The sequence below is a fragment of the Terrapene carolina genome, unplaced genomic scaffold (assembly GCF_002925995.2).
Source record: "Terrapene carolina triunguis isolate 2854851 unplaced genomic scaffold, T_m_triunguis-2.0 Scaffold67, whole genome shotgun sequence".
Taxonomy (NCBI): Eukaryota; Metazoa; Chordata; order Testudines; family Emydidae; genus Terrapene; species Terrapene triunguis.
In genome coordinates, this window is record NW_020664418.1 from 32,992,062 (window position 1) to 33,009,688 (window position 17,627).

The 17,627-nt window shown below is 42.0% G+C and overlaps 1 protein-coding gene across 1 annotated transcript in view; it reads right to left on the bottom strand.

The window, feature by feature from the left end:
* Positions 1-6,824: 6,824 nt before the first annotated feature.
* The window catches only part of LOC112102551 (NAD(P) transhydrogenase, mitochondrial-like), a 73,661-nt gene continuing 62,858 nt past the window's right edge, over positions 6,825-17,627 (bottom strand). The window contains exons 19-22 of the mRNA XM_024193910.2: positions 15,068-15,149; positions 13,740-13,858; positions 9,636-9,751; positions 6,825-7,205 (exon numbers count right to left, since the gene is read on the bottom strand). Coding sequence (XP_024049678.1) covers positions 7,053-7,205; positions 9,636-9,751; positions 13,740-13,858; positions 15,068-15,149 — 470 coding nt within the window. The 3' untranslated portion in view covers positions 6,825-7,052. The remainder of the gene's footprint in view (positions 7,206-9,635; positions 9,752-13,739; positions 13,859-15,067; positions 15,150-17,627) is intronic.

Here is a 17,627-nt window from a genome sequence, read left to right on the forward strand (position 1 = left end):
TAGTTCAGCTGATTATACTGTGTAGGAATGTGCTCTAACCAATCAGGCTGACTTCATGCTGTTGATATCACAATTGCTTACTGAAATGATTAGGACAATATTTCATCAGGGGGAAAAAAAATAAAAGACCCAAGTTAGTTGACTGAATGGAAAACAAATTATAAACTTTGTTAGTTTTAAATAAAGCTGGAAAAATGATTTAGTAATACAAATAAAAATATAGGCCTAGATTCACAAAGCTACTTAGGTGGCGTGATGCTGAGCAGATGCTGGTAAAATTTTTAAGTGTAGACCAGGCCTAAGCTGGCTAGATATTTCTGTCTTTGTCCTATGTTGGTGAGGGAGTCACAAATCTTGTAAAAGAGACAAGAAAAATCATAATAGTTAAACTTTTTCAGAAATCTGTGAGTTTGTTTTAGTTGTATCTTTTTTTTTTCCTCAGTAAACCTGGCTAATTTTCCATCTGCATCAGTCCTCCTCTCCCCTCCCAAAGGGGAGCCTTAGTATCCAAGGGCAAGTAAACAGCACTGTGAAAAAGGCATTAAGAATTTCTGTTTTTAAACTTGTATAGAATTTTGTTTGGGGCCATCAAACCAATTAATTGTTGTTTTACTTTTGTTTTAAGTGTACCAAAGTATTGAATTAATCACAATAAATAGAGCGTTAAAATACAAACTTGAGAGCCACCTTTTCAGACAGCTTCTAGCTAGTCTCCAGTTTTACGTGTCCACCCAATTTCACTTCTTCAGGTAGGCATGAAACAGATTTATTTTTTTTGCACGTGGAAATCACTCTGTGTACATACACAAAAGTGAAGGCCAGGACTGACCATTTGGCCCTATGAGTAGAAAGATTTAGTTAGTATGCATGAATTAAAATAAGACTGTTCATAAGAGGCACAGAGTCAGCGTCAGAATGATAAACAGCATTTCAAATGTGATGGTGCAGCTGCTAAAGTGAAAAGCAAGTTTGTGTGTATTTCTCTTACAGCAAGTCATCTCTGTTATTGGAACAACAGATTTCTTAGTCATTTGTTTTTATTGTTATTGAGAGAGGTTATTTGGCTTTTCACAATGATTAATGCTATTTCCTCTGGTATGAATTTTGATGGTCTTTTTGACATTTTCATCCGTACTTGTGTTTCTAAAACAAAGATTGCTTTAACTTTATGAAAGTCAAACGCTTTTTAAACAGTGTATAATAGTTTGAGAAGAAAAAACTTTCACCCATTTTAAACACATACAAAAAGTGAACTCAGTGACCTAATGTTTTACAAGAATCAAACAGAGGAGAAAATCTGTTTTTTTCTTCCAAGACATTTCCCTGAAAACATGTTTTTTTATTTAAACAGTAGAGGTCAGATAAAAGCTTATATAAGCTGGTCTTCGTTACTTTTGGAAAATACTTTCATAAGGTTAAAAACATTTTCCAAATGTAACTTTGGGTACCTCACTTTATTTTAACAATGGGAGTTAAGAAGCTATTCCAAAAGTAAATTAATTTTTAGTTGTCAGATGAAATCAATGTACAGGCAATATTTAAAATCTGGAACATTGACTCTCCAGAAAATTGGGTTCAGATTTTTTTTTTTTCTTTTCAAAATTAACTTTGCTATAAGGCTACACTAATTCTTAAACCAATAGAAATCACTCTTACAAATATGGGACATATCTAGGGTCCACATTATTTAAGGGCTATTGGCATTGCTCTGATAACCTTGTGTGGGGCCATGCAGAAGGTTAGTGTAACCACTGTTTCAGACCTGTTCTGGCTGAAACTTGGCTTTCTCCAAAAAAGATTTAAATCCATTATTTAAGTTGGAGACGGGGGAAAAAAAAGAGGCTCCTCAACCCAATGAAAAAGTATCATGGTCTCCAATAGATTTTCCAGCTTCCAACCAAAAGAAGAGCTTTGCATTGTCAAATGAAAGATGATAAGTATTTAATCCTTTCAAGTGGAGTTAGCAGCACTGACCTCGTTGTTAACTAAAATAAGGGTCAGGGGCTAAGGGCTAAATAGTTAAGGGCTAATTCTGGACCTATTTCTTAAAACTGGAATGGCCTCTATCTCATCTGAACCCAAAGAACCTCTCATCCACCTATGACATCAGGGCAGGGAGGTACTAAGAGACAACATCTGGAGTGAGGGGAAAAGACAGGCTTAAACTTGGTCTAGCAGCAACCTAAAAGGTTTCAAGATACAGGAGTAAAAGGAGATACATCCCTGTTTTCTGAACACAAGGCCATCTGACCGCCTTAAGTTGAAGCACCTCTGGTACCTGAAGGGAATAGAGAGTTTGCCATGAGTAGCAAGTACAACTGTGGTGATAAAAGTGCAAAGAGCCATCTTACCTGTAGTCTAGTCCATTCATCTGCAGTGCTGGAATCCTGCTTTTGCCTGTGTCCTAAAAAAGATTTTTCATTTTTTTTTTTTTTTGCCAGAAGTGGAGAGGAAAGTGGGTTCTCTTCCATGTTTGGTTAATAGGGGCACTAGATCCACTCCTGAATGTGGCTGTAGAAAGTTGTGAAAAGCTATTCCTTTTCCTGGAGAGAAGTACAGGAGTCACCAGTCTCAGGTTGAAGATGTGCATTCATCCTTTTATTCTTAGATTTGAATGCTAGAAGGTTGAAGATGTGCGTTCATCCTTTTATTCTTAGATTTGAATGCTAGAAGGGACCATTTGATCAGCTAGTCTAACCACCTGGGTAACACAGTTCATAGAATTTCACCTAATTACCCCTGTGTTGAGCCCAATAACTTGAGTTTAACTAAAGTATCTCTTCCAGAAAGGTCTCCAGTCTTGATATCAAGGCATCAAGAGGTGGAGAATCCACCACTTCCCTTGGGAGTTTGTTCCAATGCCTAATCACACTCTCTGTTAAAAATGTGCTTATTTCTAATTCGAATTTGTCTGGCTTAAATATTTAAAATGTCACCAAAGCTATACCTGTAATCCTCTTTTTTCCACTTATTTATTAAGCCTTCTGTAAGGAAGCCTTTAGCTTTTCCTTGTATTGGTAGTTTAATTGAAGGCACTACTCGATCATTTGTACTGCCAAGTGTGCTTATTATTTGTGCTCTTGACTAATTCGTCATGGATTTCTTCTCCTAACAGGAACTCAAGTTCAATCAGAATCTCTTCCTCGGATTGGTGAATTTCCTCCCAGAGTCTCTTAGTTTCCCTAGCTGCCAATTCTCATTTAGTTGTGCCTCTTTCTGAATAAGCAATTCATTTTTCTGCTTCATAAGATCTTCCTTGGCTGTTGCAAGCACCTCCTTAATTTTATTTCTGTAACCATCTAAGATTGCACGGTAGTTCCTGTAGAGGATTTCTTCTTGCTTTTGTGTGTTCCAGTGAGCACAGGCCTTTGCCATCTCTGCTTTAACAGATGCAAGGACTCGTTTCTTTAGCTCCATTTCCCTTCTAAGGGAAGGTATATTCTCTTCAAGCTCTTTGGTTCTTGCTCCAGATTTCTGTTTTCTCAAGTTTTTTTCTTTCATTTCTCTTCAGCTGCTGAAAGAACTAGTGATAGCTAAAGAACACAACATATATATATTTTAAAAAGATATGGTCAGCAAATGGGAGATGACCTATGGGGTGGAAAAGAGAGGGATGTGGCAAACTCTTGCCCTCTCCCCCAAACATTTGTTTACTTATCTGATACAAACCTTTTGTCTACCACCTGTTTCAAATCCTATTTAGCTTTTTGAGTCCTTATTATAAAGTCTTATTAGTACTCTAACTGTTTCACATGCCCCTACAGTACCACATGCAATGTAGTGTGTGGTTCTGATCAAACTGTCTTCCCAAAATACACTTCATACTGTAGTTTTTGTTTGAGCACATTAAAAATATTTAGCAATCATAATTAAGGCTACAATTTTGTTATGGATATTTTTAGTAAAAGTCAGGGACAGGTCACGGTCAATGAATAAAAATTCACGGAAGCCGCGACCTGTCCCTGACTTTTACTAAAAACAGCCCCAATGAAACAGGGAGGGAGGAGGTCCAGCACCCTGCCCCCCTGCATGCAGCAGCAGGGAGGTGTGGCCTCCACCCCTGCCCATTGGCTGGGAGGGACCCCTGACCCAGGCTGGGATCTGTGAGGTCCTCTGCCACTGGCAGGTGGGGAGCTCTGGGGCATCACCTGCCACCTGTGGGAGATGGGGGTTCTCTGGGGGATCCCCCGCCGGCAGCAACTAGGGCATTCTGGGGGATTCCCCCATGGGAGCTGGGGAGCTGCCAGGGATCCCCTGCCACCCTGCGGGGAGGTCCCGTGCTGCCACCGGTGGCTGGGCTGCTGTGAGGCCCCAATGTCACTGAAGTCCCTGGAAATCATGGATTCCATTACTTCTGCAACCTCCAGGACATAATTAGTTCGTATCTAAATTAAGTATGATTAAGGCTGAGTATGTTAACACAAAAAATTGTTGTTTAATGAAAGGCAAGGTTACCTTAAGACACACCCCACCCAGATCTTTGAAAGCACAGAACTAAGGAGTAAAGAGCAAACCATTCCTTGCCAGCTTCACATCACCTACAATGCCATAAATATACGTCGAGGCACTGACTTCCATGTCAGCACATACCAAAAAGCAATACCAGCCCCAAATTTACACAATTTGTTTTGTGACAAAGAATCTTAATGGTGATCTTAGCAATATTAAAGCATAGCAACTTTCCCATTGAATAGCCTATGTGACCATGAGATGTGGTGTTCTGCTGTTACAAGAGAGTATGAGGTCACTATTAAGGCTGTGTGTGACAGTCTCTGACAATGTGTTGACATAACTCCTAAATTATTATTATTATTGTTTGTCTTCAGTGACATTGTTTAATGTAACTTCTATGCTCCTTTGTCATTAGTAACAATGTTGCCTTTGATTGATAACACTGTATCAACATTGACATTCAGAAAGTCATGTTTTAATCTTCAAAAACTGTTTATATAAAGTGGATTGCAATTTTTAACAACCATTCATCCAGTCTACTCATTGCAAAGAATGATATATTTACTTTCATATCTCAGACTGTTCTAGAGCATTTTAAAAAGGAATCTAAAGAAAAATTAGTCACATGGTACGTTCTTTAAAAAAAAAACACACACACATAACTAACATTTTTTTCACCATAAACTGCCATAGACAATTCAAGTAGTTCATAAAATACAATAAGCATTTGGATCTGATCCTCTCACTGAAAACACAGGCATTTTGTAGACTGTTTTTTAAAATGGAAATCCTGATTCAAACTTAACAATTATTAGCTTATCCCAACCATAATTTTATTACGAACACTTCAGCTTACGACTGCCGCTATGGAGTGCCCAGAGAGGCCCCATAGCATAGTGGACAGAACAGAAAGTGTCCCACCAATTTAGCTGGGTTCTAGTACCAGCTCTATCACTGATGCTATACGACTCTGTGCCTCAGTTTCCCCACTTATAAAATAGGTATCTACTACTTTATGGATCCCCTGAGCCTTCGTCCTCAGCCTGGTAGGAAGGAATTTCACAGTCAGAGGACTGTGACTGAGAATGCCCAGCCACCAAAAGTTTCATTCTGGGATCAGTCATAGCATCCCGCTGATCACACCAAGGTGGCTATTGAAGAGAGTGGTGCTCTCTAAGCTAGCCAGATTCAGCACACATAAGGCTTTAAACGTTAGCACTAAAACTTTGCATCAGTTCTAGAATAGGCTTTGTCACCAGTTTAGAGAAGCACATAAGGAAAAGCATTTTTGTGTTGGGATACGCACATAAATAGTTCTGTCAAGAGGCTTCTGATATAAATTTCCAGTTCATCTGCTTTTTTACTTTACAGAATAGCACCTGGCAGCATGTAGAGTTGATAGATATTTCCTAGGAAAATCAATATGCATCTTATGCACATTTTGGAGCCCATCTAAATCTGTCTGCCATACACACTGTTTGTCCAATGGTATAATCATGCATCCATGCTTGCCTTGATCTCAATGATCTTACCTGCATAGAGAGCTGTTAATTCACTTTTCCTAGAAATCTGTTGTTTGGTTGCCATGTTCATAGCATGAATGCTGCTTTGTGCTGCTGCTGCTATTAGCTTGAGTGTCTGGGCTTCCTTTATTCCAGTTAGTTCTGGAATCATTTTTAGAATAAATAAAGTATGGATGAAGCTCACCCGGATTCAGAAGAGGTAAGTCCCTCTGACTTATTTAGGCATCCATGTAAGTGGGGGAGTCTGCCAGCAGAAGAGTTGGGTAGGGTATCTCAACACCTCCTATACATCACTGAGGTGGTCTTTGTAATAGCCCGGCATGGAAGATGGCAGTGAGAGTGGGCAAAGTAAGAATCCTCAGGATCTGCACATACAGGAATGGAATGACCCAAGAAAGAGCTATGGATGAACTGTAGAGTGGAGTAGCCGGCATGGGAGGCTACACTGCTAACTCCAGGAACCCTTGCCCCACATACCCACAAGCAATGGCAGATTACTCTGGCTATGTATGTGTGAAGTGCAGCTCAGCCTGCAATGCTATATGCCAGTACTCATCCTGGTTCTTACCAGGATGTGTAAAGGAGCAGTAAATACTTCCTCTACACAATAATGACATTTAAAAAATAAAGCAAATATGTAAATCTTCCTGGTGCTATACTGAGGTTCACATTGATACTATTACAAAGCATTGTTTTGCACCAAGGATCTATTCATTAGTAGGAGTAGGAAAACCAAAGCTTTTCTGTGATAATTTCTGTCTCTTTGAACATAAAGAGAAGACAGAGAGAAAACCAAAGTGCTGTATCTGAGGCTGCAAGATTAGAGAAATAATTAATCTGCAACACCACGGGAGCAAAAGTGTTTTTATTATTATTATTATTAAATACAGGGACTTATATTTGTGTGTACTAAGGCACATAAATCACCAATCAGTCTAAGAGCTAATTTGTTATGTTTGGATGCTCTTTTATTTTTGAAATGGTTGCATATAAATAAGGTGCTGGATACGCCTCCAAACTATTTACTGAAATATATAAATTATATCTAGTACCCTTATACAATTCTGAATATCAGTGTTAATGAGTATAATACATTTCCCTAATCTTGCCTTGTAAAGCATCACATGTTTTCTTTGCATCCCCAAGCAGCATTGCAGTGTTAGGTTTGTAAAAAATGGGATTGTCAACTGCAGCATACCCAACTCCCAGTGTACGCTTCATGACGATGACCTGGGGAGGGAAATAGCAGCATGAAAGAATTAAATGAAATAAAAACTTTCAGTATGTTCTCATGGAGGATGTAGTTAAAGTAATAGTTTTTAAAATAACATGTTACATATATTATAAAATCTCAAATCTTGGCATGTATTAAATGCATTGGCTCAAACAAAATTGCATACCAGCAATATTGGCATACATTTTATATTGACTTTTGCATGCCCATATCTAACTAGTCTCAGACCTCACATTTATGTGCCACCTTCCATCCTGAAAGATTGTACTGTGGTTTAAACTGATAGAGAAACTGAACAAGAATCTCCTCCTCCAGATCTGCAGCCACCAGTGGGTGGAAGGCGGTGGCTGTTTAGCAGCACACGGAAAAACTAAAGGACAGTTAAGAAAAGCAAATTAAGAGCATTCTATACAATTGAAAGTGCAAGAGGAAATTAGGTAGGCAAAATGTAACTACCCAAATCAGCATTTGACCAAGACATGTTAATTTGCCTAATTTATGCTAACTGCCATTGGGTCTTTTAATGATTCCGTTTCATGTAACTGCCAAAGAACCCTGGTTGAGATTCACAAAGGTGACTAAAGGATTTAGCCATGAAATTCCCTAATCAGATGTGCAAAATCTCAAGCAGTACCTCCAGCATGACAGTGCTCCCTGACACTAGGCATTGGATTCAACAGATTGGGAAAAGTGCTAAACTGAATTACCTTTTCCACAGCAGCTGGGTTTTGCCCCCTTAAATTATCCAAGTTCTGACCAGACCAACTTTGCTTCTGAGATCTAATATGATCACAGCACAAGCCAGTTTGACTGCAATAGTATTTCATTAAACAATAATCCATGTTGGATATGATGTAATGTGATACCTGAAACACTGTTAATTTTCTGGGTAAGGGCCAAAATCTGTTGCCAGATACGTGGTGTGTACTACTCTGAATGTGAGACATGCAGAGTAAAGTCAAACATATATTTTCTATAATTTATCTCATTAAACCTATCAAAATGATGCTTTCATACCCAGAGATGTTACTAACATTTTGCTGCTTAGGTGCATATTTCAACAATTAAAAATTGCTTGTTTCATGCAATTATTTACTGTATCTTAATGTTACCTGCATACAAACAATATCAAGTATCTTGTAAATGTTCTAACATTCCAATCTGAGATCAGAACTAAACCTTTACTGTGTGAGAACACAACCTGCTGGAATATTGTCTAACTGAAACATAACAAAACAAGTTTAGCATGGGCTGACTAACATGGAGATCCCAATTTTCCCCATATACTTGTCCACATTTTGCTGTGTTTTAAGAGGTTGCTTTTAATTCTAACATCTGTATGCCTGTCATTTAGTGCCGTTGTCATCTTCACCATACACCCCATCACACAGTTTTTATATAATCTTAAATTGTGTTACATGCTAATATCTATACTTGTACAAGTTTTATGGCTTTAAATAGCCATAGAACTTTTGAGAACATGAGGTTTGAATTAAAATGAGTTAGTTAACCTGTCTTATACATAGAATGGGTTATATTTAAGGCAATGAATTAAAAGTAGAATTTCAAAACTGGTTCTTTTCCTTTGTGGATGTGTCCGTCAGATATGTGCTGCCATTTTTACCTGCCCTGAATTTTACCTTTAGATCTGAAATTCCCTCCCATACAGAATTTGCTGAAACCCCACACAGTTCACTGTGAATGGAGACACTGTGGATATAAAGTACATACCCAACACCATTGCCTGTGAATACAGCAGACCAGTGAGAGGAAAATTGAAAGTGAAAAGCTATGGGTTTGCAAATGTACACAAGCTTCTGATACACTAAGTCAAAGTTCTGCAGTCCCTTATGCCGAGATCTGGTCAAATAATATAAAAACCTTATTTGTGAGTAATTTATTCAACAATAGATTTTTAGCTTTTGGGGAATACACTGAAACACAGCTCTTTGGAAGAAGATTTGTAACACTAATGAAGTGTATTTTGGCTCATTCTAAATTTTAAAAGCAAAATCCATTAAAGAAGAAATGCCTTTTAAATGCTATATAATCCAGGAGCCAATCCTGCTCTTTTTAAAGTCAATGACAAAACTCCCATTGGCATCAATGAGAGCAGGACAGAGCATCTCTTGTCAAATCAAGCATTTCACTGTAAGCTTAACCCTGTAGGGCTCATCATGTGGACCCTCCTGTTGAAATGACTGGGAATTCCATATCCAAATTGTCTGCAGAGTTGGGCCCGTCTTGTGTATCTGCCGTATACTGTTAGACAGATGCACCTACGTGCATACTCCTTGCATGTGTATTCAGAAAAAAACCTCTTTCTTTGTCTTTAGTGCAAGTCAGCATTTCTCCTGAGAGACAGAGATACATTCCTTAAACATCAATTGTGCAGACTTCAGTCAACTTTGATTGTTTTTAAGTACCTGCTTAGCTTTCCAGACCTCCAGTACAGGCATGCCAGCAATAATAGAATTGGGATCTTCCTGTGCTGCAGAGTTTACTGTGTCATTTGCACCAATGACCAGAGCCAAGTCCGTTTCTGAGACAGAATAGAAATATGTTACAAATGTTTTAGAACTTGCAGCTGCCTTTCCTTTATCACAGCGACACCAAAACACACAAATCAAACATGCATTAAATGTTGATAGTTCACTGTTTACTCTAAATGAAAATAAGTTAGGCCCATCCATTTGTGTCAAACCCAGAGCTGAATCTTGGCAAATACATGGGCTAATGAAAACGATTATAACCATGCACTGCTACAGGCTGGGGACTGACTGGCTAAGCAGCAGTTCTGCAGAAAAGGGCCTGGGGATTACACTGGATGAGAAACTGGATATGAGTCAGCATTGTGCCCTTGTTGCCAAGAAGGCCAACAGCGGCAGTTGTCACATTTCAAGATCAATCAATTGTGGCATAGACTATCGGATATTACAATTATTTTTATGACACCTATTCTTTATGCATCTAGGGTTTTTTTATTGTTGTTATCAGGGGATGGAGAGGTTGAAATTAGGGGAGTATTCCTGTTGCAGGTCAAGTGATTTATGTGACCACCAGAATTCCAAGATGGAGTTGTAGCTCCATCTATTCATTTCTGTACAATGTAAGGATCTAATTTTGAAAATATTCTTTCCCTTCCTTTCATCTCTCCATGTATAACTCCACTATTGCCTCCTGTCACAGCTTTTTTCTAAACTGCCTGGAGTTGTTTTACCTTGAAGCATTGCTGGAGCAGCAGTTTGACAGGGATAAGCTGCTAATTCATGGAAGTGACGTCAGTTCGCTTTCTTTTAAACACACACACAGAGGTACCAGTGCGTCCAACCCTGTGATCCATTGCACAGCCATAAAACATTACCTGATGGTGATGTCAGAGCATCAAAAACTACTTTGAGTAGCTGGCAGTGGGATCTCCTCTTATCTTCTAATATTGATGAAGCAAGTAGAATGCGTGTGGGGGATGCTGAAGTTGTGTGCTCAGAGCTTTAAGGGGTGGGGCATGCCCTCTGCGCAGTGCAGTTCACTGAGCATAAGTGGATGCTAACTGTGCTCAGCCACACTTTCAAGCCACTTGCCATCAGAGAGAGTGGGCATTTGTACTCAGTCTGCCTGTCCCCTGTGTATGCAAGGGGAGGAGCTTCCTGCATCTTTCCTGGTTTACATATCCATGCTAGAGTTGCCAACTGTATACTCGCACAAAACCGAACACCCCTGCTCTGCCCCCTGCCCCTTTCTCCGAGGCCCCACCCCCGCTCACTACATCCCCCTTCCCTCTGTCACTCACTCTCCCCACCCTCACTCGCTCATTTTCACGAGGCTGGCTCAGGGGGTTGGGAGGTGGGAGGGGGCTCTGGGGTGGGGCTGGGGATGAGGGATTTGGGATGCAGGAGGGTGCTCCGGGCTGGGGAAGGGGGTAGGAGTGCAGAGGGGAGGTGTGATGGTTCCGGCTGGGGGTGAAGGATCTGGGGTGGGGCTGAGGGGTTTGGGGTGTAGGATGGTGCTCTGGGCTGGGACTGAGGGGTTCAGAGGGTGGGAGAGAGATCAGGCTGGGGAAGACAGTTGAGAGCTCCGGCTGGGGGTGTGGGCTCTGGGATGGGGCTGGGGAAGAGGGCTTTGGGGTACAGGAGGGTGCTCTGGGCTGGGACTGAGGGGTTCAGAGGGCGGAAGGGGGATCAGGGCTGGGGCAGGAGGTTGGAGTGTGGGGGTGGGGGGGGTGAGGGCTCCGGCTAGTGGTTCAGGCTCTGGAGTGGGGCTGGGGGTACAGGAGGGTTCTTCGGGCTGGGACCAAGGAGTTTGGAGGGTGGGAGGGGGATCAGGGCTGTGGAGGGGGTTGGGGCATGGGAGGGGGTCAGGGGTGCAAGTTCCGGGCAGCGCTTACTTCAAGCTGCTCCTGGAAGCAGCGGCATGTCCCCGCTCTGGCTCCTACACAGAAACGCGGCCAGGCAGTTCTGCGTGCTGTCCTGTCTGCAGGTGCCGCCCCTGCAACTCCCATGTGCCATGGTTCCCAGCCAATGGGAGCTGTGAAGCTGGCTCTTGGGGTGAGGGCAGCGCACGGAACCCTCTGGCTGCCCCTACGCATAGGAGCCAGAGGGGGAACATGGTGCTGCTTCCGGGAGTTGTGCTGAGGAAGAAGGGAAGTGGCACCAAAACTGGCAGCAGCCCTCCCTCCTGGTGAATCTTCCCTCCCCTGGGATTTAGGGGGCCTGGCATATGTAAGATACATGCAGTCTAAGCTAGAAACACTACATTGCCACGCAAAAGAGACCATAGCTCCCTTCCCTCTTACTTTCCTACCTTAAAGTTAAGGGACTTTTGCCTCCCTAACACTCTTGCTACTTCCTGATGCCTTAGTCTTCTTTTCAGAGGCATCACGTCTTGTCTGTGATAGGGAATAGGCACTTTATTTTACTGATTCCCCTCCTCCCCCCAAAATAGGGCAGAACAAAAAACAAAAGAAAAAGACAAAAAGAACATGGAAAGGGAGGGAAAGGAAGGAAGGAAGGCAGGGAGGAGAAAGGAGAGTGACATTTCAGTTTCCATCCACTAAGAATTAATCAAAGATCTCAGAAAAGTTGGACCAAATCTTTTCAAGTTTGTCTGAAGTCCCTCATCTCTGAAATGTTATCCACTCTTTAGCTGCCAGGTCATCACAGTACTTGTGCAAAGCTTCTGTCCCTGGAGGTGGTCTGCTCTTCCATCTGAGCAATGTGAGTCATTCGGCTACATCCCTGCTCTAGAAAATCAAGCGTTCCATGATTTATGGACTTTCTTTACCTTTCAGTGCCTCATTGCTTCATTTTCTGCTTTGTCTGTCCCCCCTCTTCCCGAAGAAGGGAAGTGGCACCAAAACTGGCAGCAGCCCTCCCTCCTGGTGAATCTTCCCTCCCCTGGGATTTAGGGGGCCTGGCATATGTAAGGGGCAGTAATTTCCACCTCCCCACCCCAAATGTCAGCGAACCCAAAGGAAGATTCTACCAGATATTAGAAAAGCACGAGTGTCTTACAACGAAATTGCATCTTGCAGACAGGGTGCTCTATGTATCTTGCCGCCCCAAGCACTGCAGTGAGGCAGCCTTCGGCGGCGTGCCTGCGGGAGGTCCACCAGTCCCGCGCCTTCGGCATACCCGCCGCCGAATTGCTGCCGAAACCATGGGACTGGCGGACCTCCCGCAAGCATGCCGCCGAAGGCAACCTGACTGCCGCCCTCAAAGTAACCGGCAGGCCGCCCCCCGCGGCTTGCCGCCCCAGGCACACGCTTGGTGTGCTGGTGCCTGGAGCTGCCCCTGCTTGCAGAGCAGCTGCCTGCTCACTCATACTCCACTCACAATAATGGTAGTAGTGATACAAATTAATACTATGCCACTATTAAATAATACAAATGATCCTATATATAAGCAGTCTCTTCCCAGGCACTCTGAGTGATGATCTTTCATAATCACTACGGTATCAAATAGTATCAAAACATAAAAATACCCTCATAAAACCACAAACAGCAAGGGCAAAAAGGGGGAGGGGACTTGATACAGAAATCTGACATGAGGGTGGATTTTCAAAAGGACTCATTTTTGCCATAACTCTTCTCCCATAAAGTCACTGCTACAACTCCCATTGACTGAACTGGGATCAGAGAAACTGACTTTAAACTCCCACCATACATCTGTTTGTCCAATATTCAGAATATCACATGGTTGCCTTTCCTGATACCCTTATCACTGACACAATACAGACACATATTTGATGAAAGAAGTCATATATTTTGCTCACTCTAAAGCAAAACCCTAGTGGCTATTATGATTATCTATTAAGTAATGTCAGACATAGCTTGGCTTTTATATGAGTCAGACAAACCTTTAGTCTTATCTAGTCTTGATTCTGGTCTTTAAAAATCATTACTGTCAACCCTTCTACCTACCAAAATACTGCCTGGGAATAAAATTATAGTCATTTGGTCTAACTAAAAGCAGAAAATAAAGTTAAAATATTTAGAATGGTTTGAATCTAAGCCATCATCTTTCATCCCTTACCTGGGAAATCTTCATTTATCTCATCCATTTCTAATACAACATCATAAGGTACACCGGCTTCTGCCAATAGTACATTCAGTTGTCCTGGCATACGGCCTGCTACAGGATGGATACCAAACCTGGAAACCAAGAAAGCAAAGAAACCAAGTCATGCTGAACTAATAAATGCCGACTGATAAATGTCAGCAATCCTACACATGTGGAAGCAGTCCAGTTCCAGTACTTCATATACCTGAACCAGATGCAGAGAGAGAGCTATAAAATACTGGTCATGAAACTGCTACTTGGGAAAGAGCAATTAATGTATCTGTCTGTAATCAGTACCAGAAAGGGAAAATTGAAACACTTACAGAACTCCTTTCACATCGGGCACCCTGTTGGTTAAAAATTAACTATGTAGTCATGGCATGTTATTTGGTGATTTCATTTAACACTTAAGCCATACCCCAGAATCTAAATCACTCATGAAGACTGTGTGTCATCTGCAGTGTGTGTATATACCACACAAGAATGGGATTAGAGCCTAGGACAAATGAAATAACACTTTAAACAGATATGTGGATAAGGATTCATTCCATTTTCTAATGCAGAGGTGGCTTATTGATACACATTCTTAATATGCACTTGCAAAAAAAAAAAGCAACCACTGCTGGGAAAAAAAAGACTTTTCCAAGAATTTGACACAAGAATTGAAACACTTAATATTCTTGTCGAATATTAAGAAAATGAATGTCTGAATTCCAGAGGCTACTCAAATATTCATAGGCCTGGACTTCCCAACTGAATGCTATGGCAGACCTGAGCTCTGTCAGTGCTGAGATCATATTCATGCTCTGTTTGCTGCTAGCAGACTTCCAGCACAGATGTTTTCCTGATTAATGTGGGCAGAGATTTTTCCCCCCACAGGGAATTTGTGTTTCTAATTTGCTTTGGTGTTTTTGAAAATCCCACCCATATTTGCTATGAGAGAGCAACTCATTTTTAGAAATATCTATTAGCTCATTTGCGGACTTAAGTGTTTATTGGCGCCCCTAACCAAGGCACTCAAGTTTGAAAATTGAGCCTGTAGTATTGAATGGCAAAGTGTATTACCACGTGTATTACCACGTCATACTAAACATACTAAAGATTTCCTATTGAGGTTCTATCATTGCTTTTAATGTTTGATGTACAGTATTTGTCCTGGCCTATTTCAATGACAACATTGTGAGCCAGATCCTTAGCTGGTATAAATCAGCATAGCGCCACTGAAATCAGAGCTGAGCTCCCTTGAAATCAATAGAGCCATACTAGTTTATACCAGCTGAGGCTCACTATATGCAACTTACCTGACTTTCTTTCCTTGTTCATTAAGCATTTTCACCATGTCAGCAATGGGATACTGGGCCTTGGCTGCACAAAGACCCCAACCTAAACCATGAAAAACATGTCAGTGTTTTACAAAGGAAGCTTAGCATCCCTCAAAAAGCACCATAAAGGGCTCAATTAACCAGCATGTCTTCTGCATTAATGAATATTAGAAACCACAGTTACCACACACGGGGCCAACAAAACTCATTTGCCTGGTGGAGATGACACAGAGTTAAAGGTCAAACTGAACTGCAAAGGGATACTTTAATATGGTCGTTTAATTCAATGGTAGCACTTAATGCAGGTTTCATTGTAAATTACATTGAAAAACTAAGAGTCCTGGCTACAGCTAACTCACTCTACAACCACCATATTCTGTTTCTGCGTACAATACATATTACTGGTGGGGATGTGTGGGAAAGACGGCTTTTTGGTTTTCCAAGCTGAATTTGCAGGATTGCCATTCAGGCAAAAACTATTTTCTAACTTGTAAACTGAGCATTTTTGATATGGAGCCTGAGAAACAATATGTATGAGACCTCTAGTGCCAATTTTACAAAATCACTGTCCAGATTGAACCACACATTTAGCCTACTAACATCTCTGGGAGGTAGGGATCCATCAGCCCCACTTTTGCACATGGAGAGATTAAATCACAGAGAAGTTAACTTTCTGGCTCAGGATCACACAGCAACTGAGCGGCAGAGAAAGGAACTAGGGTGACCAGATGTCCCGATTTTATAGGGATAGTCCTGATTTTGGGGTCCTTTTCTTATGGCTCCTATTACCCCCTCCCCCCCACACACACCTCCTGTCCCGATTTTTCACACTTGCTGTCTGGTCATCCTAACAGGAACTGAACTGAGATCTCCTGATTCCAGTCCTTTCTCTAAGCCAGTGTTTCCCAAACTTGGGACACTGCTTGTGTAGGGAAAGTCCCTGGTGGGCCGGGCTGGTTTGTTTACCTGCCACATCCGCACGTTCGGCCGATCGCGGCTCCCACTGGCCGCGGTTCGCTGCTGCAGGCCAATGAGAGCTGCTGGAAGTGGCACGGGCTGAGGGACGTACTGGCTGCCGCTTCCAGCAGCTCCCATTGGCCTGGAGCAGCGAACCGCGGCCACTGAGAGTCGCAATCGGCCGAACCTGCGGATGTGGCAGGTAAACAAACCGGTCCAGCCCACCAGGGGCTTTCCCTAAACAAGCGGTGTCCCAAGTTTGGGAAACACTGCTCTAAGCACTAAACGCCTTGTCCCAAATTTTCAATTGCTCTTGTCTACTGGTGCAAAGCAGCTGTAAACCAGAGATAAGGCCAGTGTAGGATTCCCATGTATAGCAAATGTGGCCAGGACAAAAGTAGTTAAAAGGCATAGACAGGGTGCTGTGGAAACCAGTTGATTCCCAGCTGTCAGAATAGCTCATGGGAGCTGTTGTCCAACAGCTGGTGGCCTCAGGAAGAGATTGGGAGGGCCTAGAGGTGGCTTAAAGCCTTACTTCCCCAACTTCTGGTCAGGTCAGACAAAGCCCAGGACCTGATCCACTGCCTCCCAGGGGTATCGGCCACAGCTGTAATGATCTTCTCGATGCACACACTGTATGAGTCATTAGAAAAACTTACCATTGTCATCATATAGCTTATGCAGCATTAAATCCAAAGCAGACAACTGAGAGACATTTTATTTAAATCACCCACATCCCAGACTCTGATTAGAAAGAACCAAGAGATCCTTATTTAATACTGCACACTGCTCTAATCAGAATTCATACTCGTGTTCCAAATAAAGTCTCCAAATCCCATAAGACAAATTTCTTTAAGCTCCTGGGGAGGAGAATATAATCATCGTGACCAACAACAAATATTTAGGGCTATGAGCATTAAGGGCCTCATTTTCAAATGTTGCTGCAAAAATAAACAATGGCCTTTACTGTTATTCTTTGAATAATATTTTTTTTTCTTAAAAACAACATATTTGGATGGGGGACACTCAGGCACTCCCCTTCCTTCCCCCCACTTTATCCTTTCTCATTACAGAGGCCCCTCGTCAGGATGAACCATCCATCTGGCTAAGAAGGGCTGCTTGCAGCTGCATCTAGAGCCAGCCAACTGTACTCCTGGGTCAGTTGGAGGGGTTTGCTTGAGTGCAATGCTAGGTGTGTGCAACATTTCTAACCTCTGCAACCCAGAGAGCGAGGGACTGAGCCCAACACCCAAACTCAGATTCCAGATGAGCTGCCAAGTAAAGGGTTGGCGCGCTAACAAACATTCAATCCCTGCAGGCAATCCGACGCACAATAGCCATTTTAGTTAAGGATTTTTTCCCCTACATATTTGGGACCAAGGCCTTTTGTTGTTAATACACATTCAGAAAACACACTAACTTTTTGTAGTTTACTGCAATGAAAGAAGAATTTGATATGGCATATTTAAATCCACAGGACAGGATGTCCTGCAGCTAGGAGATGAGTGAAGAATGCGTCCTGATCTCAAGACATGTTTTCATAGATTCATAGATTCATAGATTCTAGGACTGGAAGGGACCT